General features: G+C 30.6%; 1 protein-coding gene across 5 annotated transcripts in view; it reads left to right on the top strand.

The window, feature by feature from the left end:
- LOC124530283 (cAMP-specific 3',5'-cyclic phosphodiesterase-like) overlaps positions 1 to 26,099 on the top strand; it is a 155,233-nt gene that overhangs the window by 23,944 nt on the left and 105,190 nt on the right. For 3 of the 5 annotated variants that reach the window (XM_047104361.1, XM_047104360.1, XM_047104358.1), the window contains exons 1-2: positions 24,180 to 24,473; positions 24,721 to 25,648. The exons of 1 other annotated variant lie outside the window; for it this stretch is intronic. In XM_047104361.1, coding sequence (XP_046960317.1) covers positions 24,927 to 25,648 — 722 coding nt within the window. In that variant the 5' untranslated portion in view covers positions 24,180 to 24,473; positions 24,721 to 24,926. Of the gene's footprint in view, positions 1 to 24,179; positions 24,474 to 24,720; positions 25,649 to 26,099 lie in introns of those variants that run through there. One more of the 5 variants, XM_047104359.1, reaches the window with a different exon arrangement.

Here is a 26,099-nt window from a genome sequence, read left to right as displayed (position 1 = left end):
CTCTTTTAACTCACGAAGAATTTTGTGAAATTTATAAATTTTTCGATAATCTTTAGAACCTATAAACATTACTTAATTTTGAAGATAAATTCACTTGAGGAATTTGTTTAACACGTATCGGAAACATCTGTGTTTTATCAGGTTGTGATGATTTATACTCGAATTCTTTAAAACTTATTAATTCAGTTACTTACTAAATAACCTCATAACTATTAGTTTTTCTGTATGGGAATAATAATAATGTAACGTAATTCGTCGATTTGTCGCTAAACACGTCATTTAACAAAATGTTCTGATTAACATATCCTCTGTTAAGTGTTTTCTTCTCTCTACATAATTCAAAACAAAACATTTTTGGCTAGTAATCTTGTTATTTAGATCCTTTGTTACACATTGTCCATTAACTAAAGATTATTATCGTCTCTTTGAATGGCGATGCTTAGTCTTTGAGCTGAGTAAAGCTCTTGGGTCTCCAGAAATTTGAACCAGTTCTACCGAGATGTATAGTACAGTGTTTTGTTATATTCGAAATATGGTTAGATAACACTACCTATCTAAGAAAGCATAGATCAAATTAGTTGTTGAAATAAAATAAAATATCGTATGATTAAACATCAAAAAGAGAAGATGTATCTTTACTCCAATTAAATTAAACATGAATAGGAAATTGTTTCTAATAGGATTTTGGGACCATTTCAATTTTATTTACATTCATTGGCAAATTACTTGACCTTCTCCTAAAGATAAGAGTCAAGTAAATGTATAGCTACTTAAATATTAATGTGTTTACGAGAATCGTTACAAAGCTTCCTTGTGTAGTAAGAAAGTTGTTGTACATATTTTATATTTCCTGCAAAATTAATGCATGCTATTTGCTAACAAAATTATAACATTAGTTTGCAAAAGTACTATAAATTAAAATATATTTAACGTTAGTATAAACAAAATCACGATAGGGTAGCGATATAATATTCATTAATACGATATAATTACATTAAGAGGAAATTAATAATAATTGCATTTATACTGCTTTTACGTACATCAATAATTGATTGCCATTTGCAAGTACAATATAGTTTTTATAACCAATTTATAGTAACAGTCGCTTCTGTGATGTAGGCCTCCCATATCGTTTACGTTCCTCTACTGCCTTTTTGACATACATTCGGATCCACATAATTTCAGGTCATCTCTTTCTTCATGTACACTATGGGTACAATCTCATAAAGACAATTACATGACATTTGACGATAGAATATCAATCAAGTAGTAAGACAAGTACTAACGTATAACAAGATGTTACTACGAGCCCACTTCATTAAAACAAATAGCCCCGGGAATTGTTTGATAGTGTTGAGTATTTGATGAACACTCTTCCTATATACCAATAGCCTTTTACGTAGTCAATAACATTTCCTTTTGTAAATTAATCAGTAGATTTTTTCCACTACTTCATAAGATTTTAAGTTGGTTATTGTTCGTAATGATTCGTGTTACTTCATAGTTTACAAAATAAATAGGTACTTAACTTTGCATAATTATGATAATGTTGCCACTGACCTTCGTTTATTTTTAGTTAATTTTCTTAGGATTCATGAAATTGCTTCTTAAAGTTATAAAAGCAAAACAATTTTAATAAAAAAAGTGTCGCACCGACGATGATGTTAATATATTTTATTGCTGATTTCATAATATTTCTTGAAGCAATTTTTCTTACAATACATTCACGAATGACAGGTACCGTGATCGATGTGTAGCCCAAATTTTGGCCACCTGGCACCAACGATAAGCCTTTTAACGTGGCGCAGAGCCAAAACGGCATGGAGACCTATCTTTATTGCTCCCCACTAATTGGTTTGATGAATTATTGCATACTGTTTACCACTACCTGCCATTTCGCTGGAGAACAGCAATAATTGAATGATTACTATTGAATGAAATGTCTTCATAAATTAGGTAAGTTGAACAACAATTACAATTATTCTCGTAAACCGAAATCTGGATAAATTGTCATAATCAAACTGTCATTTGCAGTTCCGCTAATGAAAAGGTACCTTTTATGAAGGGAAAATGATTTAGTGTAGTACATTATCAAAATTAGGTGTCATTCGGCTATCAGTAATTTGTTTTAATTTCTAATAATTACAAGTACTTATTGACTTGCTTTGGAAAATATTAACCATCGTTTATTGTTATTTTTGCGCTAATATCTAAACAGTTATATTGCTAAAAATAATTTATTTTTTAATCCCATGTAAGGTTTTTATATCTCTGATTTTTTTTTTTGTAATTTAGGTAGGGTCTTCAATGACTTTAATTCTGGTTGCCATTGTAAAATACCAATTAATAATATTTAATACTTTATGCTACATTTTATTTTAATTACATAATATTACAATAAAAATCTTAATTTTCACAATGCTAATTTGCACTAGCACTTGCGTTAGCCTGAGCAATTGCGTTATGTTAATATAGAATATTTAATCTGTGGAATATTCAGAATTTTTGCGAATGAAAATATGGAACATTCTACATTATATCAGTCGGAGCTTACTTGATTCACTTTTTAATTTAAATAACCATATTTGAATTCCATATTGTGCACACTCAACTTTGGATTAATTCTATTATTAGAGAGTTTGGTTATAAAATGTTACTTCCTAATTCATTTATTAATTAAGGTTTTCTCGAATGAACACACAAGTATATTATTATTAATAGCATTTTACGGTAAGTTTTATTTATAATATTATAATGATAATATTCCCGAGATCGTTTCCAATGCCGATATATTTTCTGAACGGGGAATAACCAACTGTGCAGGAATTATTTGGTACTCAATTGTAAGAGCTAACACAGGTGCACTATCTATTTCATCAATCTCATAATCCGACACGACGGGAGATATTTCAGGCTCAAGACTAACGGTTTGGGTGCTTTCCGAGACGTCTTTATAAACTTTCGGTCGCCACTGAGAATTCTTGACAAATAAATAGTAAAAATTTTTCTTGGCTCAACCTGGGGCGTTAAATCTAACGTTTAACACACATTAGGTATATTTAAATTCTATAATAAAACACAATTTCACTTTTATAAATGCCTTCATCTTTGATAGGCTGCTGGTTAATTAATAGTCTATAAAAATGCATTAAATGGTGTCTGTGCTTATTCGTCGACCGTTTACTGGCTCTTTATGATATCGTTAGCTTTAACAACGCCATGGGACAATTAAAACGAGCAAAATTATTAACAATTAACTCAAGCGTAAAGGTAAAATGATAGGAATTGAGAAATTCAAATCGATCTAATATTGTATATCTGTAAACCTAATTTATTGGAAATAATGATTAATGTGTATTCCAAAATATGTGTTATTCGACGTATTTTGATGATTGATAACTTACAATTAAATCGTTTTGGTGAATTGATTACACCGTGTCATAATTATTCGCAAAGTTTTATAACACTCTAGTTTCGAAATCGATGATTTTTCGTTCTTTATTATAAATATAAATAATGTTATTAACTTGACTGTAGCGTTAACATCTAAAGAACGTAATGATTAAGCTTTTATTGCTGATACTGTATCTATTATATATAAATTGTATGTGTGGCTTATTATCTATTACATTGGATTTTCCGCCTTAGTAATCAGTGCGTCTTGTGGCACGTATACTTCCTCTAACTGGTTCCATCCACTCTTATTTGTTGCTTGTCTGTACCAAATTGGATCTCCAGCACTCTTGAAGCCATCTATTACGTCACGTGATTGCATTTCTTTAATATTTTTTTATATACTCCAAACCTATAATTTTTTGTTAAGATCATCGTTATTTCAGGAGGGTAAACTATAATAATGTGTTGTCGGTTACGATGTATTGCAATTATTAACAGTTTGAATTACCTGTATATATTAACTCCAGAAGTCGCTCTTGGTCAAAATTTACTTATAATTCATATGGTAGGAATATGAAAATTTCGCAATTTTCTTTTCTCAAGAAATTTATAGTACACGAGCAAATACCACACGTGATAAAAGGCGCCACACTGATGCCGTAAGATATTTTAACTAATCCTTACAACGCCAATTTCACACAAAATACACTGGTTCACTCGCCCAAAACCGGAATACAACAATACCAATGTAGAATTGCTGCTTAACAGTAGAGTATATGATAAGTTGGTGGTATCTACCCAGGTCAGCACAAGGCACTATTACCAAGTATTTGAAAGTTTTTATAAACGCAGTATGTATAAACACACCTCAATTTGTAGTTTAGTTTTTGGTTTAATTCGATGTTGAACTTAAAAGTTGTTGCATAAGTGCAATAGTACTTTTTTATTTATTTTTTCGTTAAAAATTGATGTAAAAATAAATTGATAAAATATGAAAATAATGTACAAAAGTAAGTGAGTAATGTATTACCAGTTCTATCACAAGTAGCACTTGATTTATTCACTTAATAAATGTCTACATTATCTCGTATCTCTAATGTTATCTTGATATTTTGTATATTGTTATTGCATAAATACGCAAGCTGATATTTAAAATACAAACTAAAATTCTATATTACAACATCATTTGTAAAGGATTTAAATAAATTTAAAATTAATGCTATCTCGTATTTAATATTCACGCTTGGTTGATTTGACACTTAATTAACATTATGTTTAATTATTATGAGGAATTCATACTTTGAAGTTCATATGAATTGTGACGTCAAACTATAACAAACAAATAGTAGTTAAAGAGTCTTGGGACAGTTGCAAGACCTAACGTTTAGAAGTTCACGTCTTTTCGAGTCGAATTTCTGAAAGTTTAAAATATCCCTGAGTAGTCTTATACGAAATAAGAAAATAGAATGTATAATATGCTAGCGACCCGCCCCGACTTCGCACGGGTGCAAAAATATGATATCACAGTAGAAACTTCTGAAATTATCAATGTTTCTTTACTGAATTTCTTATGTATTGTATATACTATGTAATGATTATATTTTCTTATCGACGGTAATTTTTAATATTATTATATTAAAGATTATCGTATATGAATTAAAGATATCAAATGTAGTAAAGAAATGGAATGTAATTAAAAACTGATTTCAAAATTCGTTAATTCGAATTCCATAAAATACTCTTTGAATATCGTTTTATTTAATCTGTATTTATATAGCCTTGTCAAACAAAATTGACAACGTTGTTATAAACAGATAAAACAAGTTTCAAGAGTGAATTAAAATAGATACACTACTGGTACATTATTTTATCTTTTATTAACGTTAGATAACAGGTTCTATGCGGCTAATGTTAAAAACATTGCAAAATAATCAATTCCGCCTACGCCACGTGATATTCACGTCGATGTTTCTAGTAAAATCTGATTGAAATATGCATTCAAATAAATACCTATTTCTGGAATATGGTATTAATGCATTATATTTGTCATAAGCATATTAATAGCAATACTGCTGTATGCATGTTTATATAAATGCATGATTTTTTTTTTCTATTCTCTCGGATGCGTTCCTGTTAATAAATATGCCAGTACACGAAATTTTTGTTTTTTTTTTTATCAAGCTTACAATTATGAGATCAAAATAAAATACCCCTTTTTAATAACATCCCTGGGAAAATCGTATATAAATTCCGTTCTAAAATTAATTACACTTGTATGATGTTGGATACAATAAAAAAAACATATTATAACGTTTAAATAATGCTTTAACTGCATAAATAAGTATTTTTAACACAGTTTATAACTTTCATCCGATCGATTAACAATTTAAACAGGTGTTGTTGACACGGGCTTGGAGGTTTCTGGCGAAGTAGCATCAACTTATAATAGGTCGCACGCGAGTCGTATTATACAAGCCTCATTAATATAAAAATATATAGATCTATCAGTTGTCCTTAATAAAAACTTTTCGGGTAAGAGATTTATTGAGAGAACATAAAGAAGACACGATATCACACGACGACGGAGTAAAAATGTTTAACGCAAGTGAAACCGCGTGGAGTTTAAATATATGAGTATCATAAAACCAAGTTTATGTGACTTTATATGAATATGAAATGTCAAATGTCATGTCAAATTTAAATGCAAGAAATTGAAAATACTTTTCGTCGAAAAGAGAAGTACACAACTTGATGTTATTCCTTATCTTCGTATAAAGTACTGACGTAGACGTTAGTAGAGTTGCCGTCATATAAAATATAGCAAATACGATTGCAAAATATTATTAAAATGAAGTGTTTAATTATTCATTTAAAAAGTCTATCTATATAATAAACAGGAAAGCATCAATAATATTTGACATACTCGGAGGTATAGGAAGGAAGACGACACCTACATTATTCCCATAAACATTAAAGAGGTCTACCAAATTTCTCCAGCTCATGGACATTTGTGTAAACTAATATGACTTCTTGATCGTTAAATGTAGTGATATTCTTACTACATTCTGTTATCCTTGTTTAAAATTTTCACTTAATCACAATTATCAAAAAATATATTATCAATGATAAAATGTCACGATACGATAATGCAGCTGTGCTAATTTTTTATCCCGCTCAGATATTTAAAATTACATTTATTTCAATACTTTACGTTTATAAGATTAACTGCGGCCAATATACTTTTGATTTTAACATACCGAAATCTGGTAGGCGGAGTTGATTATTAAATTCGTTAACCATTCTGTTACGATTTTGTACGATACCTACATCATTTCCCTTGCGTGATATTAAAAATATTACGGTACGGATGTAATGAGCAAAATCTCAGCTTTTAAAATAATAGGTATACGCAAATACTTATATACTTTCGTAGTACCAAAATGAGTTTTTAAGAAGTTGAAGATTGTTGTTGCATGGTTTTATTTGTAATATGTTGTTATTTGAAAACTACTAACTAACTACTGTAACTACTTATATACATGTTTTTATTGGTTATATACATTTGTATTTATGAACGCCCCGATGAATGATTATTTGATTATATAGTATATACTATATTTCAATAGGTTAATCTACTTCCAAATGTTAGTCCGAACTAAAAAAACAAAACAATTGTTTGTTCCCTATTTTTTTTAATGAAAACAAACTCTTATATATTTGCTATAGTTATTGCATCACAAATATATTAACATTGCTCTCCAGTTCTACAACTATAACTCTCGACTCAATTTCATTCGACTATTAAAATGCGTCGAATTTTCTAGTGCACAAATTTATATTTATATTTCAATTTTTATAATCTAATGAAACGGTCGTCCGAGACGACCAGAGAAATATAGAGCTCAGGATCGATGGCTTAACTTTTAAGGCACGGATGTTTGAAACTTCAAAACTTACTGGGATGCATCTGTAAATTTCTTAACGGAAATCACCAATTACTATACTACTATATGTACTACTATTGTCTGACCCGACTCGAACAAGCGTCATTTAATCACCGAAACATAGAGAGAGATCTGCCTTTTAAGCAAATAAAACGTATTTTGAATAACGCTTGATTGGGTATTCTCGAACTCAATATATTTAAATGGGTTTTTACTGAATATAAAATAGTTGTTCGTTATCGGAACGAAATTGGCAGTATTTTTGTAGTGGAGAACGAAACGGTGAGATGATTCAGATCTAATGCTAAAGTAAAATCGAAAATTAATATTTTAACGCTATAGATAATTTAAGATAAATTATTGCATTCATGCATTCAACAGAGATAAAACGGATATAACACGTGGTTCAACCGTTAGCGGCTCAAAGTTATCGAATTTAAATTCGGGCAAACAGTGATTTTTCATAATTTCTTGTGAGAAAACCTGCGTGTGTCATATGATTAGCTGAAGAATGTATATCTACTAACGAGCATTGATCAACGTGAGCAAAAGAAGGCGTCAGACATATCAATAATAAGCGTAGTAAAAGTTATTATATTTCACAATATTATTATCTCTACTTTATTCGTGACAGCGACGATCACGGCCAAATACAATGCATGAATGTATCTCCACCATACGTCATATATATATACAGCTGCTGTACTGCAACATATTTATGACAAGGTCTAGTATTAGAGCTTGGCTATTAGTTATTTGCATAAATTATGTATTGACATTGCAACAGTCATGACTAACTGAGTTCAGGAATTATTGCCGTGGGCAGAGCGACTCATCGTATCGTATTATTTTAGATAATTACACTTCCTTATATCATATCAATTATATCAGCGGTTGAGTAGTTGGTATATAAGTGTAATAGATTCGTACTGTGTTTTCGAATTAATATGATTATATATTAAAAGGTTTTTCGCGAGCAAACAAACGCGACAGAAAATCAATATAGAGTTCGCATTCAACCTAAAATATGTTATACATCATTCACTTTAGTTTCAATATTGTTAATGTACGAAATTTATTAAATAATATTACTTTACAATACCTTTATTATTTTATACATGAGATACTTTTAAATAAAAATGAATAACCATTTCGTTTATGAATAATAAATTACATGACTGAAAATCATAATAACATTACACACAAATAAGACGTGTTTATAACATCATTTAAAATTATAATATATTGGTAAAATAACTATTTCTATCCCGCAAATCTGTTCGCATATTTTTTTCTTGGTACTCCTGTAATTTATTTTTCTATTTCCTTATCGGGTCCTTATCAACTTTTCTTACCACAACGGGTTAATCGTATACAAAGTAACAAATAAACAGACATGATTAACATCGACTTAAAAAAAATACATTTTTATTCATAACTTTCTTAATCTTTCAGTCTTGTATGCAAATACATAATACATAAACAATTACACGAACCACATGTGATATGCTTTACGCTAACAACGTTGGCTTGTAACAAACGGTTAATTTAATTTTGAATAATGTTTCATATAAATTTTCAGTGTTGTATTTCAAAATATTAGTTTACAAATTTTCACAGATTTTATATTCTAGTGTAAACTGGCACTTTACATATACGTGACATATGTACGTATATGTAAAAACTCGAAAGTATATGTAATCACACACACTCAAACCTACGCACACATACAAAACCTTTATATTTAACGAAATAGTCGTGACATCAAAACGTGTAAAATAAGTAAGTGTCGAATACTGTTCTCTAAATGAATTCTAAGTTAATTAATTTAACATTTTAATTTACGAATAGTATAGTTAACTTTGTGTTCGATTCCATTAATTTGAATTATTTCGTTATATTTTATGCATCGAGTGGCAGAGCTTATTGTAAACAGTGACCGCAACGTTTGATTAAGCGACCAGAATATGTATATGTACCTTTAATAAAACGACAAAGTGGAAATCACATTTTATAATTAAATAATATGAAAAGGCAGGCGAGCATTCTACCACTGAACCACCGTTGAGTCGAGATGGCCCAGTGGTTAGAACGCGTGCATCTTAACCGATGATTGCGGGCTCAAACCCAGGCAAGCACCGCTGATTCATGTGCTTAGTTTGTCTTTATAATTCATCTCGTGCTCAGCGGTGAAGGAAAACATCGTGAGGAAACCTGCATGTGACAAATTGCATAGAAATTCTGCCACATGTGTATTCCACCAACCCGCATTGGAACAGCGTAGTGGAATATGTTCCAAAACCTACTCCTTAAAGGGAGAGAAGGCCTTTAGCCCAGCAGTGGGAATTTACAGGCTGTTGTTGTTGTTTGTTGTATGAAAAGAGGAATGCTTATCTATTCATATGCCGCATTGATAGGTAAGCATTTTTAAATATTTCAGAGAAAATGATCATCTTACTTCATAGACATTTCCAGTGCTATAAATATTAACCATTCCTTTCATCCTCAATGCGCTGCCGACTAAGGAATCTGAGGCATATAATTTGAGCTTGTTTTTACTTAATTACACAGGCCCACTCACACTTCAATAGAGACAACAAAGGAATACAGAATTGGTCGAAGAATAATGTATTTTTTCAAGATAGCGCTTAGTTTTATTGATTTTTTTGCTTAACGGTGTGAAAATATTCGTGAATTAATAATGAGGCATACATTAATATTGATCTCTCAACGTCTGCGTCCATACACCTACTGTGTGTGTTATATTCCTTTTGTGAGAGTAATACGCCTTTCTGGTTCACTAATGAATGAGATCTCTTACCTACTCGTGACCGGGCTGAACGAATGACCGTATCTATCTGTCGAGTTTAATTCACAGAGAGGATGGAAACATTCAATTCTTTTTCACACTTTACAAAATTTTATAATTAAACTATAAAAAAGGGTTATGTAAATTTTAAATAATTTTAAACTAAACATTATTCATAATATTTGATATAATTAAATATAATAAGTCAATAACTTAAAATAATATATAGTTTCATATTAAAATGAAAAAAGTATACCTTTGAACATTTTTTTTTAATTTCTACGCGTGAAGGAGCGCATTGATCATGTTATACATACATGATAAAAACGCGTCCTGCTAATATTATTTCATTTTCAAGCAGGATATATATACAGAATTGTAAGCTATTAACGTACCTATGTTATGCGTTTAAATGGTGGAATAAAGTGACATCATTATCGTACGTCGTTACTTCCGGTTCTTCTCTGTTAAATTTGAATTTCGAACTGATGCCGGTTTTATATTTATTTAAATCTTGTAATATGTCAATTTAAAAACACGGTTAAAGACCAACTAATATTTTTTATTTTGATTATCGTTTACATTAAAAAATATACATATACGAAAGATTACTTCTAGTTATTAATATCTTTTAAATATACCACATAAGCGGAAATATCTTCATTTTGTTGTTACTAGAATATATCATTTTATATACCTACTTCGTAGAGCGTAATGCCATTAGGTTTCGAAGATAGTTTGGCCCAAATATTAACAGCAAATTTGAAGTTAATTAAACTGCAAGTTATTTTTAATTAATCTGCTTTATTAAGTGTTTTAAACACCGAGAGACATTATATACCTCGTGGGTTGTGGGTTTACTTTTATGTAACTTCATCGTAATCCAGAAGAAAGAAGAATAAGATAACGACAAAGATACGAGTACGGAGAAATAATATAAATTGTAAGAGGAATGTAATTTAATTAATAAACAGACGATTCTAGGAGATATGTTAAAACGGATTGAATCTGAAGAAAACGTCGATGAGTGATTGAAATAAAACACGACAGAATTGTTTACGTAGCATGTTTGTATCCGGATAAATAAATATGTTTAATTCATTTTGATACGGAATTAAGTTCATCTTCTTCCTTTATTATATTTCTGCATAAACTAAATTTATTTAAAACAATATGTAAAGTAAATAAACTATTTTCTCCTCTTAAATGTCGAGTGAGGACGTAAATTTACACGAAACAAAGCTAAACTTGATACCTCTGTACCGGAATACATATATTTAGGCATTCGTCTGTAATTCGAATGTATTTACGTTTTTACAACAGACCGTAAACGTGCAGGAATTTACAAAAGTTCGTTAAAAAAAATCGTGCGCTGAAATTCAAAATAAACTAACGACAATTTGGACAAGTTAACGCCCGCTTTTTTGCTCGCATTAAAGGGATTGATCGTCAGGTGTTTTCTTCATTCATCATATCATCAAATTCGCTTCAGTGGTTTGGTTGTGAAAGAGTAACTAAGGGATGGACAGAATTACTTTCACATTTATAAAATATTAGTAGGTATAATAACACGCCTTGGGAATACATTTACAGGCTAATTCATATACAATTGAAAAATTTACGCACATTAGGGAATAAAACCCGTTAAGTTTCATTTGCTTAGTCTCCTCGGCGCCCTGTATTTTTTATCCTTAAACTTTGGCAAATTTTCGACAATTATTAAATAAGAGTCATATTTTTTGTTTACGAATTTATCTGTATAATTATTTTCTGCTCGTAAACATGTAATCGGTCAATCGATTAATTTAAATATAATCCTGTTATAAGCTAAGGTGCTTAGCATCAGTAAGCTGCGTTTGTTTTCATGTTAAATGTTTTATTTTCATAATGTGCGATTAATTGTTACGGCTTCTGCCTTACTATTTAAAGTATATCGCGAATATTGCGCGAGTAATTCTCCGGTTAGGCGTAGCAGGCTGGTCTGGGTCGATATTACCTAACCAGGTATATTCTACCGTCACACGATTTTACTTTGTATTGCTGTTTTTGGGTTTGAATGATATGTGAGCCAGTTTAATTATAAACAGAATGGATATAACATCCCATTTCTGGCAACACATACAGGACAAGTAGTTGTTTGGATTAGATTATTCATTGTAATTTTTTCGATGATCGTCTTACTAAAATTATTAAAAAAAAATTTGCATCATTATTTCTTATGGTCTTTTTCGTGTTGTTTCAGACCTAAAATATACTTTCGTTAATATCACTATATAGTATAAAACAAACGCGCTCTGTCCCTATATCCCTATGTATGCTTAAATCCTTAAAACTATGCAACAAATTTTTATGCGACTTTTTAAAATATACCGTGATTCGAGATTTTGTTTATAATACATGGACAATGTAGTAAAGAAACACTGATAATTTTAGAATTTTCTAATGTGATGTTGTGAATAAACAAATTCTGTAGTATATCATGCGAAGCCGGGGCATTTCGTTAGTACATAATGTAATTGACATATAAAAATTGATTAATATTTTAATTAAGTTATTAAAACGGAGATTTTTATTTGAAGCAGCAAGCATCGCCGAGTTTTCATGTGCTTATAAGTTATCTCGTGCTGAGAAGATATCTTTGACCGACAGGTTGATAATTACTTGCCGGTAATTTACGTTACTTATTTCATTTAATAAAACGGCGATAATTAAATCAAACGGAGATGTTAAAATAAAAAATTAAAGAAAAACTGATGAAATATTGTATTTAGCTTTGTAAAAATAATCATTATCTAAAAAATACAATTTTTATTACATCACATTCGTTGTATCTTTGTTCATTACATTAGATATTATTTCTTTTTATTTAGAGAAATATAAAATGACATGACACATACAGCATAATAATATACAATAATAAGTAACATCAGCTAAGTTTCCACTGATAATAAATTGATACACATAGCTAAAGCTATTTGTAACAAAGGTTATCAAAGGTTCTTATTAGAAATTAGGTACCGTGCGTGTGTGACCTTAGAGTTGCTATTTCCAAATATTACACGGCAAATAATTCCTTAGTATCAATCATAGCATTGAAACTTCAAATCGTATTTGACACGCTATATTTCACCTTGGAAGGTTGATTTTTATCTGCACTTTAATAATCTGTATTGTACAATAAAGATAAAAATATAATAAACTATTATACTTCTTAATTACTTTATATGATACCCCTATAATAATTCTTACTTTGCTACCTTTAGGAAATTTATATAACCCGGCCATTTATTATGTACGTCAATACGATTTCCCTGGATTAAACTATATTTAGATTATTTAAATTTGGAATGCAATAACAATTAATTTAAACGTATTACGGTGACTGCTTAGATTTAATAAAATGGTTTTTTAAAAGAGATCTGAATACTGTAAAATATACTTCATGCAATCCCAATAGTAAATATTTCAAAAATAATTTGCAGCAGGAATAGAGAAATATGAGTGACTTCAACGTGCAACACTGCACAATTCTATGAAAGCATTATCAAACATATTTATAATGCTATATAAACAGTAATATAGGTAAAATCTCCCTGACTAAATTAAGAATAAAGCTGGTTGCCTTATGGTCTCAACGGAGACTATTCATCTACGCGGTTGATGTTACTGTGCATGTGTGTGTGCAACACAGGTGCAATTTAGATTCTCTCATAAGTCCGATGGGACGTCACTCCATCACGTCCAACGAGAGATCAACTAACGGCTAAAGTTTAAATTAAATATCTCACTATACCTATATACCATGATATATGTCAAATCTATAAAAGTATCTCTTTTAGCCAAAGTACAATTATATCCATGTAATAATTTTACTTAATTTTTACTACACAAATAATTAAAAGGAATAGTTATCTAATAGTGTTATTTCTTATACAGAACGGAATCAGCAAAAAACTCAGTTATTTCTTATTAATAATAAAAAAATATATTCGTTACTTTTTTAAATGAAATATAGTGAAACATGTATTTTATCAGAGCTAAGATGGCCCAGTGGTTAGAACGCGTGCGTTTTAACTCATGATTGCGCGTTCAAACCTAGGCAAGCATCACTGAATATTCATATGCTTAATTTGTGTTTATAATTTATCTCATGCTCGGTGGGTAAGAAAAACATTCTAAGGATGTGTCTAATTTCATATAAATTCTGCCACATGTGTATTACAGCAACATGTGCAATATGTTCCAAACCTTTTCCTCGAACGGGACAGTAGGCCTTAAATTGAAATTTACAGGATGCTGTTGTTGTTCTGTTGTGTATTATTATTATATCATCTATATAAAAAAGTACATATATAACATACATTAAAAATTAATGTTTGTAAGAAAGAAACTTTGCCAATCGAATTATATTATTTTTTATTAAATTTGTTCATAAACCTCTCAATTACACGCTGTGGTTTGTGTTAGAGACGTAACTACTAACAATTTGACAAGACTATCGAACAGGCTCGATACCTAATTACGTTTGACGTCCAATTATCAAAACCGTTTCAATTACGACTGTAATAGAAACCACATTACCTTAATCAGTTCAAATTATAAGTTTCAGTATTGTAAAACTAAAATATTGAATTAAACGACTAACAGCAACAGACTGTTCGTCTAGTTTTGAAGGTTCTTCGGTTAAACTTCGCATGTTCTTACATTCATCTTGGCTCAAACAAAATCTTGAATCTTAATAATTGAACATTATTTCAACATACACATGCTATCACAATTTGGAAGTTTATTTTCATTCGATAATAAATGTCTTGTTACAATAAAATGTTCTCTTAAATCAAAAATACGTACTAATATGTAGCAAAAATAGATGTACAGATGAAATAGCACGTTTTTTTATTAATTTATTTATTTATTTATTGTATAAATTACACCATCGACTTATCACTTAACACTTAAAGTAATATTTGCTATAGGTAACATTCAAGGTGACACATCTATATACATAGATGTAAACAACGTTAAAGCGACATAATAAAAAGTATTTTATATTAATCTTCTTTATTCACAAGTCCTCTAACATAGCCGTGATAGATAAGTATTAACAAAAACGGAAGCCCCTACCTTAGCGTGCACTAGGTACTACGAAGCATACATTAACCACGAGGCCAAAGTTCTAAAAGGTCAACCTTCGTACGTAAATCAGTAGCTATACCATTAAGAAATGCCGTGTGCATTATTACTAGCGAGCTATCTGTTGTAATTTACCTAATGGGGTACGAAACGTATTGTTTCACTGGCGATTCGGTTTCAGTTGTGTTAACCAGACCAATATATCAAGAATTTAATTATTGGTAGAGTCAATCAATTTTATTGTAGTAGTAATATGCCGGAAATGTCACAATGCAAACATTCCAGGATAAGGATTAGACCTTAGTTCACCGAGCTGTTTCACTGTAAGCTGGATAGTTAGGTTAGGTGTTATTAATGGTGTTTATATAGTTCATCAGGAGTTTTTATAATGTCAATGTTTGTAAATTAACTAACTAATACAGCTATAATATGCCAAGGTAGGACGCTTTCTTCAGGAAAACTTATGTAAGTATTTTTTTTGGTCTCAATGTAAGCTCCATTAGTATGTCAAACGTAATTAATTCAACGCGTTATATCAGAACTGTCGTAATAATAATATTCCATGCATTATTCCGCCCGAGGGAAATATGAAAGTTAAATTTTTGTTTTACTAAGTACAGAAATCACAACATTGTATATTAAACTGATACCGATGTCAGTGCTACATAAATTATGAACACTTTGATTTTGTATGTGATTAGATCATAATAATAAATCTACGATACTCAATCAACTGTTACAGACAGATTTAGGTTACCCGATTTGAGGGTCACATATTTAATCTTATTAATCGATAATATGTGTAATACACTTGGCAATAATTAATTATTATTATTATTCAAAGCTTATTTCGTTTACTTTGATCTAGTCTATCTTATTATTATTGTCATTCACGTTGTTTAATTAATTAAATAATCATCAGTCATTCAATAATAACGTAGTGTTATATTTTATTGTAATAATCTTGTGAATTTAATGTTTATACAAAAAATATACATGGAATCATTTTTCTAAAATAATTTTAATTTGTATACAAATTTAAAAAATCTTATCAATTCGATGTTATTTTAATTTTTATAGTAATAAAGGCAGATATTTTAAACGTTCGAAAATACTTTCAAATATTTCAGTATATATAGTTTAAATTTAAATATACGAATGCAATTAACCTAGTATCGTACGAGGTCGTGTCTAAGCTTTAAAAATACTCACAGTTCATTGACACTGAACTATACAATTCGTGTTTTGATTTTATTGCATAAAATTCGAAATTAGAACATTTCACCAATATATAGCATTCCTAAATTTTCCTGTGAATATTTTTTTTAAATGACCTAATGAAACTTGCATGAGAGCGAGGTGGTGTGTATGAGCTGTCCAATCAAAAAGGGGTATCCCCTAGCATTGGAACTAACTCGATTCCAACTACGTCAGTTTTTTGTTCGGAAATATATTTTTGTCAGAAATTTCATTGTTTTAATTATTATGATTAGGTAACAATCAGAGCGAGTTACTATTGCTTATGTATTAATAATACTCGTAGTATTAATCTGTGTGTATATATTAACTGTTACGAAATGGTACTAAGACATCTCTTCGTTAGCTGACTGTAACGTATCACCATTGTAAATATTAAGCGTTCTGCAACGTTGCTGAACGTTATATATCCTAACTTTGTTTCTCACGTAACTATAAAGTGAATTACTAATTTTATCAAAGTCAAAGGTTTTAGCTTGACGTATTAATTTTCTATCCTAGCCTGGTTTAAATTTCCTAAAACGCACCTAATGTCTCTGTTCAATTAAATTATTCTTAAAGATAAACTTCTCGTATCTTAATATTGATACCAAAGAAAGACATTTTAGTTGGATATTTTTCTTTTAAATTACTGGATATAATTGCCAAGTGCCTCCCCAGTTAAAAAGATAAAAATGTATAATAAATAAAAAAAAATAATAAATAAAAAAATATTTAAGTCCATCGAACTATTTTATTAGCTGCAATAGTAATCCGTCAATACAGTCTTAAATTATACTGGAATAAGCTGAAAGTTCATTTAAATTCATTATGTTTTCAATTAACCTGAACTGTTAAAATAAAAGTAGTTAGCCAGACCACTGCGACACGATTTACATATCGGAAATAGCTTATGTATGTATTGCACTGAATGCAGAAACACTGAACAGTTCAGCAACACTTACAGAGTTTAAGTTATAATTAATAGCAAGTTCAGTAGTGTGTAAAATGTGCTATATATTGTAAGCTGTTCTGTTTCTATAATAAAATTCCTTGAATAATTTTAGTATAGCCGATTCATAAATTCACATTTCTTGGAATAAAAACTTATAACCTACTTGAATAAAGTATATTTTGATTATATATAAGAAATATGTATATATATTAAGATGTCTAATACTTACAACGTCTTCTTCTTGTATTACATAAAATCTTTGTGAAAGGCCAGAAGCTTAAGATTATTTATCTATATATCTTTTTATTAAATAAATATTGCGCTATCACGATAATACGTAATATCTAAAATTAAATATGATTGGATAAAAATAACGAGATAGAATATATGTATATCATATCAGACATTTGTAATCATAGCACATTTATTTCTATACTTGTAGCATATAGATAAAACGTGTATGCAAAATTATAAGATGATTGTACTTGGTTTTAGGCCTTTGCGCAAACTTGTCTGGGTAGATTTCAACCACTCACCATATATTCAACCGCCAAGCAATAATATACAAAAGACATAACATCTCAGTTCCCAAAAAAAGTTAGAGGAATATTAGTTATGAAAGAAATGATTAAAATTTCAAACGGCGCCAATGTTATGAGCAGTGGTGACCTCTTACCATTCGCCTATCGTCTACCGACGCCAAAAATAAAACAAAAATTAATAAATAATACTATAGGTTATATAGTTACGTGAAAACGTAATAAACAATTTCACAATTATAATAAGATATTAGATTTGACCGCAACTTGCCAATGAAAGTCTGTCAATCTGTCCAGCCGTTACACAGATTAACCGGAACAGACAGACAGACAGACAGACAGACAAAAATTATAATAAAACTATTTTGTTGGTAAATATACCGAGTATACATATCTATACATTTAGTAAAAGACAGTTATTTTAATATTACAAACAAACACTCCAATTTTTTAACATGTATAGATGAGTTAGCATAAATTTGAAATATAAGATTATATTGATCAATATAATCAACTAATATAAGCTTCCAGAATATATGCAAAGAAACCTTTTATAAGTCAGCACGGAAAAGGTATAAATAACACAAAACTACTAATCCACTTTATATCAAGTTTAACATCATGCTAGCTTAAGGCGAGGTCTACTTTTTCAGCAAATGCTGGCGTAGCTATAACAAATATAGACAAACTTGGTCCGTGGGGATCGCAGCACTTAAAAAACTATAAGTGTAGGTGAATAAAAAGTTAACAGCGGATGTGTATTATATATAGTTCTACAGATACGAAAAGGTTTTTTTACATTAGAAGTAAATTGAACCACTTTTTTGACGTTTGTTCATACAACAACGGAAAAGGTTCATGTGTTATATTGTGTTAGTTTTTATAACATTTAATACAATAATTATTTAAAAAATTAAATATTAGTAAAACTTTATCTTATAGTGGTATAAAAAATTCTCGCGCGATGGATAATATGTGGTGAATATTCAAATTTGTTAACCATTTACACAATATTGTATCCGTGTTTACGAGTTTGTAATTTCATTAAAACGACTCGTGTTAAAATTTTATGTATCGATTAAAATAAAATTACTATAATTAAACAATACACGTGAAGCCGCATTAATTTTATGACACGGTATAAATAACCTCTTCTATACGAGTCTACGAACTATGTAAAAATATAAAACTTATCGTCAAAACTCTTATTTTATAAATTATCTGTTTATTCAATGATACCATTAAATTAAGAAAAAAGTAAGATATATTTATCATTCAAATACGTTGCAGATAAAATCTAACGCCCGAGGGTTTTCGCGTCGATTGCTAGCAATTTAAAGGGATATACTAAAACTTTTAGGATGATGTAAAAGATTTTAAAAAGTTCTCGACGACGTTCACCTCCCTAAAACATACACATTTAGTGTTATAGATACTTCGTGTAGGTATATTAACTATACAAAGTACAATGTATTTGTTGAGAACAGTAATTGAAGTTTTACTTTCATTTTCTACTATATTCCATTTCGACCAATAAGTACAGAAAAGTAGCAAGTATAGCATTCATTTTAGATATGTCTTATCCACCAAGTAATATAAAGGCTCATTATAAAAAAAAAATATAATATAATACTCAGATATCTAAAAACGTATTACTAAGTATCGTTATATTTTCAAGTCAGTAGCTTAACAAGGAAAGGAATTAGGTGCAAACATGCAACCATAATAAACACCTATTTTTAATAAAGAAAAGTAGATTTAAAACACGCTATTTGCGGTTCTGTATGTTTATGGGTTAAATAGAAAAAGTTTGCAAAAACAAAGTTATCGAATTACGATAAAACAATTTGAATTTCTAGAATGTATTTTTTTATGGTATAAGTTGGCGGACGAGCTTATAGGCCACCTGATGGTAAGTGGTCACCATCACCCATAGGCAATGAAGCTGTAAGAAATATTAACTATTCCTTACATCGTAAATGTGCCACCAACCTTGGGAACTAAGATGTTATGTCCCTTGCGCCTGTAGTTACACTGGCTCACTCACACTACAAACCGGAACACAACAATACTAAGTACTGTTATTTGGCGGTAGAATAACTGATGTAGTAGAGTACCTACCCAGGCGGGCTTGCACAAAGCCCTACCTAAATCTAAATACTTGTGATAATTTAAGTGTAATTTAATATAATTCTAGTTTAATGGTGCGCTTTATCAAACATACACGTAATCGTTATTCTTATTCTTACATATATAATACATAAAACGTGTGTATATAAGATGACCTCCTTTTCGAACCATTCACATTCATATACATACATTGTATATGTTCATATTTTATACATTTTAGAAATCAAAACTTCCCAGACATATTACGTAAGTGTAAAATCCGAACTTGGTTTAACACCCGTGTGCCATAAATGTAAAAAGGATGGATCGGGTTATAAAATCTTTTCGGACGTAATAACATGTGTATCCCTTAAGATAAGCTCTATTGCCCATAAATAGTGCTTCGATTACCTTGGATCGTAACACAACTGTCAACATTTGTTTCAACATTGCAACAGTTCATATAGACAACAATGACATTAGTATGAGAAACTTTATTTATTAGCCTTAACTATATACAAATAAGAAATAATATTAGTTAGTGTATAAATCATGACCGCTTGGAATGTTGGCAAGATTAAACCAATGACTGTTGTTTGATTTATTGATTGTATTCTATCGAAATTTTAAATTTATTTATAATGCAACAATTTAGATTTCTTGTTTGTGTCAATTTAGAGTTGTTGTATATGCGAGAAGTTATGATAAGATTTATTTGTCTTTATTAGTCAAACGATACTATATAGAATATACGCAGAATGTTGTGGTTTAAAGGTATTAAAATTATATTGTGTTAGCCTGTTTCATGTACTATAGTTGATACTGAAACTAAGTGCATCTCGTTAACTAAATACCCACCGACCACAGCGCTACACCCGTGTCGCCTGTCGTAGTTCCCGCTTCACATACTTGCCTTTAGTTAGCCAGATTGGTTGACGTTTATGGTTACAACTCACAGTATAGTAATTTCTTATATCACGTTACTTAAATTAAGCTAAATAAATAATACAATCACATGTGAAGAGTAATTTCAATCGTATTATTAACTTATAAATATCCAAATTTGTTAAATATGACAGTTGATACGATTGAATGCGGATCCTGATATAAGTGCATAATACATTTTCATTGAAAATGGAACACGGTGATTATAATTTATTAAAAGTTTCTACAAATAAAATGTTAATAAATTTATGACACTATCAATAAAGTTAATATATTTATGATAGTCGTTGTGGCTGTCAAGTTGTTTTTTTTTTAATAATATGAAATTTTGTATGGGGTTTTCCCCATTAAATCCCCATCGCATTAGTTATTTATAACGTTAGCGTAATTAGGTCAACTAGGCACTGACCTATTAACGAGTACTTTCATATTTGATTAACGATATTTTCTGAATTTTATTTTTTGTAATGTATAAAATTTTATATAGTTTTGTTCTAATGAATATTTAAATGGTTAAAATACAATTTCAAAAACCACTAATTCAACGTGATAAATTATCTAACACACTGTAAAAGTCCGTTCGAATTCCCTGTAATCCGTTCCAAAATCAATATAGCCTGCTACGAAGTTTAGTCCCCAGCTTGTTCGCTACGTTTTGACCTGCCTTTCGTCTATAGAATGCTATTGTTGTTTATTAGTCCATAATAATTATAACAGATAGGAGGTCGTAAAGGAAATATTGTTCAATTTTCCTAATTTCTTTTACAAGGTTTTACCGACAAGCCGAGTAAGGTGTAGCGAAAATTTGGTTTCAGTATCGTGCTTGGGGAGTTTAAATATTTAATAGGTTCAAATATGAATTTCGTATATTTTACTAACGTTATGTCTATGTTTCGTGTGAGTATGGTATACATTGTATTTCATTCATAATACTACGCATATTTAAAATCTTTTAAAAACACTATATAAAGCTATAACAAAGGTGTACTTACGTACGTTTTTTATATTTTAACCTTATTCAAAGTCCTATAAAAACGTCTTTACGTCATAAAAACTAATTATTTATTCTTATTATAAATACGTTATTATAACTGGTATCATGCTCGACTGTGAAAATATTATATTAAGTTGTGTTATCAAAGTATGTGTAGAAAGAACATCTACAAGATTAACTTGATCTTGAATTAAAAAATATCTTTATGACCGTGAAATATATAAACGTTGCTACTTAATGTAATTGAGCTGAGCTGAGTCAATGGATGTTGAAGGAAGATTGGGAATGTGTAGTAAAATAAATAGTTTGAGTTTATAATTCAACTTCCCACTCGACGACAAAGGAAAACATCGTTAAGAAACTTGCATGTGTATTACATATGTGTTCTGCCATACGTGTATCTACAATACTTGTATTGAAACCTACGTAACAGATTAAACTACAAATGTACCTAGCTTATTCTATTCCACCAACCCGCATTGGAACAGCGTGGTGGAATAAGTTCCAAACCTTCTCCTCAAAGGGAGAGGAGGCCTTTAGCCCAGCAGTGGGAATTTACAGGCTGTTGTTGTTGTTGTTGTACCTAGCTGTAGACCATCTATAAGCTATAACCATTACGAAAAAGTATAAATACCAAAATATTGTTTATTTATTTTCTAAGTAAACGTAGTATCTAGAAATCATGATGATAATTCGTGGCTGGCCCGCTGAGTCAGAGGAAAGCTTTGGCAATGATTATTACTCATGTTTATCGCCTTCACGATCGTGGAGAGTCATCGATCGTGTTTCTCCGTCTCCTGACGCATACCGTCTATTTCCAGCCCCGGACAGTGCACTACTTGTGTATTTGTCTTGTTTCAAAAGGTCTTTTTTGGATGTTTACTGTTTATATTTAAATTTAAATGTACGAAATGTAATATTTTATTTTGAATGTACTTATCTATAAGACCTTTATTTCACTGAATTCATAATTTACCTTAATCTACAAAGTACGTGATCAAGTAATATTATTTTGAATCCAACTAAAATAGTCAATATTTAACGACATAATGTTTTATTGTGACTATAAATCTAAGAAATCAAGGTCAATTTAATTAATATTTCCTCGTAAAACATCTCACAAATTATTGCAATGGATGTCAAAATGAGAATTAATTAATTTGGAATAATTGCGAGGGAATAAATGTGGTATTTTGGCCAAGTCACAGGCGCAGACGCATGGCTACATACCTATCACCGCCCACGCAAAGCTCCGGACGAAACAAAACGATTCGCGCTCGTCAGTTTACTCCCAGTCTCGACTAAAGCAACTTCTCAGACAATAGATAAATAATTTAAGGAAAAAATATATTATATTCAACGAATTGTGCGTGTCGTGAAAAGTTGTTCTGTTTAAAAGGTAATAATATTTTAAGTCTAAATAACATTTATTTATCTTTTTCCCTCTCGAACTATAACATTTTATTTGAATTTAATGGGCGTTCAACATTTCATTGCTAACAGTATTTTTTTTTTTACTAATAAATAAATAGCATATTAGACATACCTTATACATTTTTAACGTCATAAATCAAGTTTACTCAAGATAAAATAGCATGAAATATCAAGATGTATTTTTTGTGCAAATAAAATTTGTAGATAAAAATTATTTATCAACATTTAAAATTTAATGGATAACCCGTATGTTCAAATTTCTATTGCAAGTCAATGAAGATTAACTATAATTATAATTTAAGAGTCGCTTACTGTTTAGTATGGACAAATTATTATTTGTTAAATTCTACAGCAACAGGCCTGTCCTGAAAATTCTAACAAAGCAAATTTTAATGCCGTCCAAACGCCCCTGGCCTCACGCCAACTGCTACTATTAATTTCAATTAAATTACAAATTCTCATATTTTAGGCCCACCGTTTTTAACGTTTCAAAATTCTTAACCCGTAAAAAGTGTTTGTTAAGAATTTGTGAAAGCTAGTTAGTGAAACATTGAATTCTACATAAAGCATTTCCTTTTATTCTAGGCTTTACTTCACCTATTTGAAAACATCAATTTACTACAATGTCTGAAAGCAAGACTCTGGAAGCTGGTCAGCAACTCGTTAAGAAAACCATGGATGAATTAATCCAACAAAAACAAACAACTGAAAAAGTAACAATCCAAGCTAGGCAAGAGTTCCGTGAGCACTACCAGGAAAGTTACGAGGAAGAATTTGAGGAGGAAACTTTTATTGATCAATACGGAAATGAAACTACGAAGAGAGTTGAGTCTAGCAGTGAAAGCAAGGAACATTCTAGAAGCGCTGACGTTAAAGTTAAGGCAACTGGACTGAATGCAGCACAAGTGAAAGCCCTAACGGACTGCGCGAATGAAGCTGGGCAATTAGCACTTGACTCCAAGCCTGCCAATTAAATGACGTAATAATATAATTTATTAAATTTAAAAAAAAAAATCTAACAAATTACCCAAAGCGATTAGACGCATATTAAAAAAAAATAAGTCCTCAAATTAAACATCTAAAAATATCTGAGGACTACAAAGGTTGTTCGAGATACATGATATCCCTGTAAATTATATTTCTGATCCTTTATCCTTCATTCAGAATACTACTTGAATTATGATTCATTTTAACATTTATGTTAAACTTTCATCAATTTGTTTCAGGTGTCCTTTGAATGTGCGTGAGGTGTTCTCAAAAAGTGATAAAGACTGTTTCCAGTGTTCCTTACTATATATTATCTATATAAAATTAAGTTTAAATTTGTAATACATGCAATAAATATATTTAAAAGAAAAATGGTTTATTAAAGTGTTGTGTGTGTTTTCAAATCAGTTTCATCCTTATATGGTATAGTTTGTTATATTTCAAAATGGAGGAGGAAGACGATGAGCGAAAGGGCCGTAGACCCAAACTCGCAGCTTTTAGCTCTTTAAACGCTCGCATTGTCCATTCCTCTCTTGAGGAAGGATTCGTTCGACAGCAAGTGTCATCCGAGTCGACTGACGTTAATACAATGTCGAGTATCTCAACAGCTCAATATAGTGATAGAAGTTTTGTGTCAAAAGCGAGTACATTTTCACGAAGCGGCACTTCAAGTTCTAGCCAGGAAGAATGTGAGGTAGCTCAAAAAACAGTTACGAGTGGCCAATATTTGGCCGCTGCCCGGGTCGAAACAGCTCGATCGATGGAAAGCCTTCGGCCCAGCAAAGACACTTCGCCGGCGCGCCCTGCGAGCTCATGTACGTCCGTTCGTGTTCACCGGAGTTCATTTTTAACAGCAAGCGAACGTGATGTTAGAGAGACGCGGGGCGCGCCAGCACGGAGAGCATTATCGGGTGAAGACATGGGTAACTCAGCTGAAAAACGGAGAGGGCTTTTTGCGAGTACCGAACGACGGGCATTACAACAACTGAGCTTACCGCCTCCAGACCGCCGCTTAACAATTTTAAGTCCGCATAGTCCAATGGCATCAGCTGAGTTACAATGGCCCATTCCATCCGGTATTCGGGGGAGACGAAAGAAAGGAATGGTTCTTCCGAAATTAATTCTACCCCGCAGTGACTCCGATGGCTCAGATGTATTTTTTGAAAGGTGCTATTTTACTTTGCTTATATTTTAATTTATATTCATTGTTATTTTAAAAATAGCTTGTTTCTACAGTAACAGTACGACTGCTGGTATTTTGGCATGTAGTTAGTACAGATCGAGATTTTGTTGTTAAAAAGAACTTTCGAGCGGACGCGGTAATTAAAGTAGAAATAAACTGTAATTATACAAACCAAATGGTAATATTTTCTAGAATAGCACGTGACTAGCTCAATTTGCGTCAATACTAAAACTACGATATATAAACTTATGTCGAAACAAGACTGATTCATTTCATTGAACTTGTTTTTACCTTCGATTTAATGAGACAACATCAAACAAAACCATATTATTTATTTTTTCTCAGACATTTTACTGAACATCATAAATTACTTGAATACACAAGATTCATTTTTATTTACATGTTACTTTAGAGATTTATATTTTGTTAGGGTTA

Source organism: Vanessa cardui, chromosome 6 (genome assembly GCF_905220365.1).
Source record: "Vanessa cardui chromosome 6, ilVanCard2.1, whole genome shotgun sequence".
Classification (NCBI taxonomy): domain Eukaryota; kingdom Metazoa; phylum Arthropoda; class Insecta; order Lepidoptera; family Nymphalidae; genus Vanessa; species Vanessa cardui.
The sequence above is the reverse complement of the archived record's forward strand: the minus strand, read 5'-3'. Positions and strand labels throughout refer to the sequence as shown.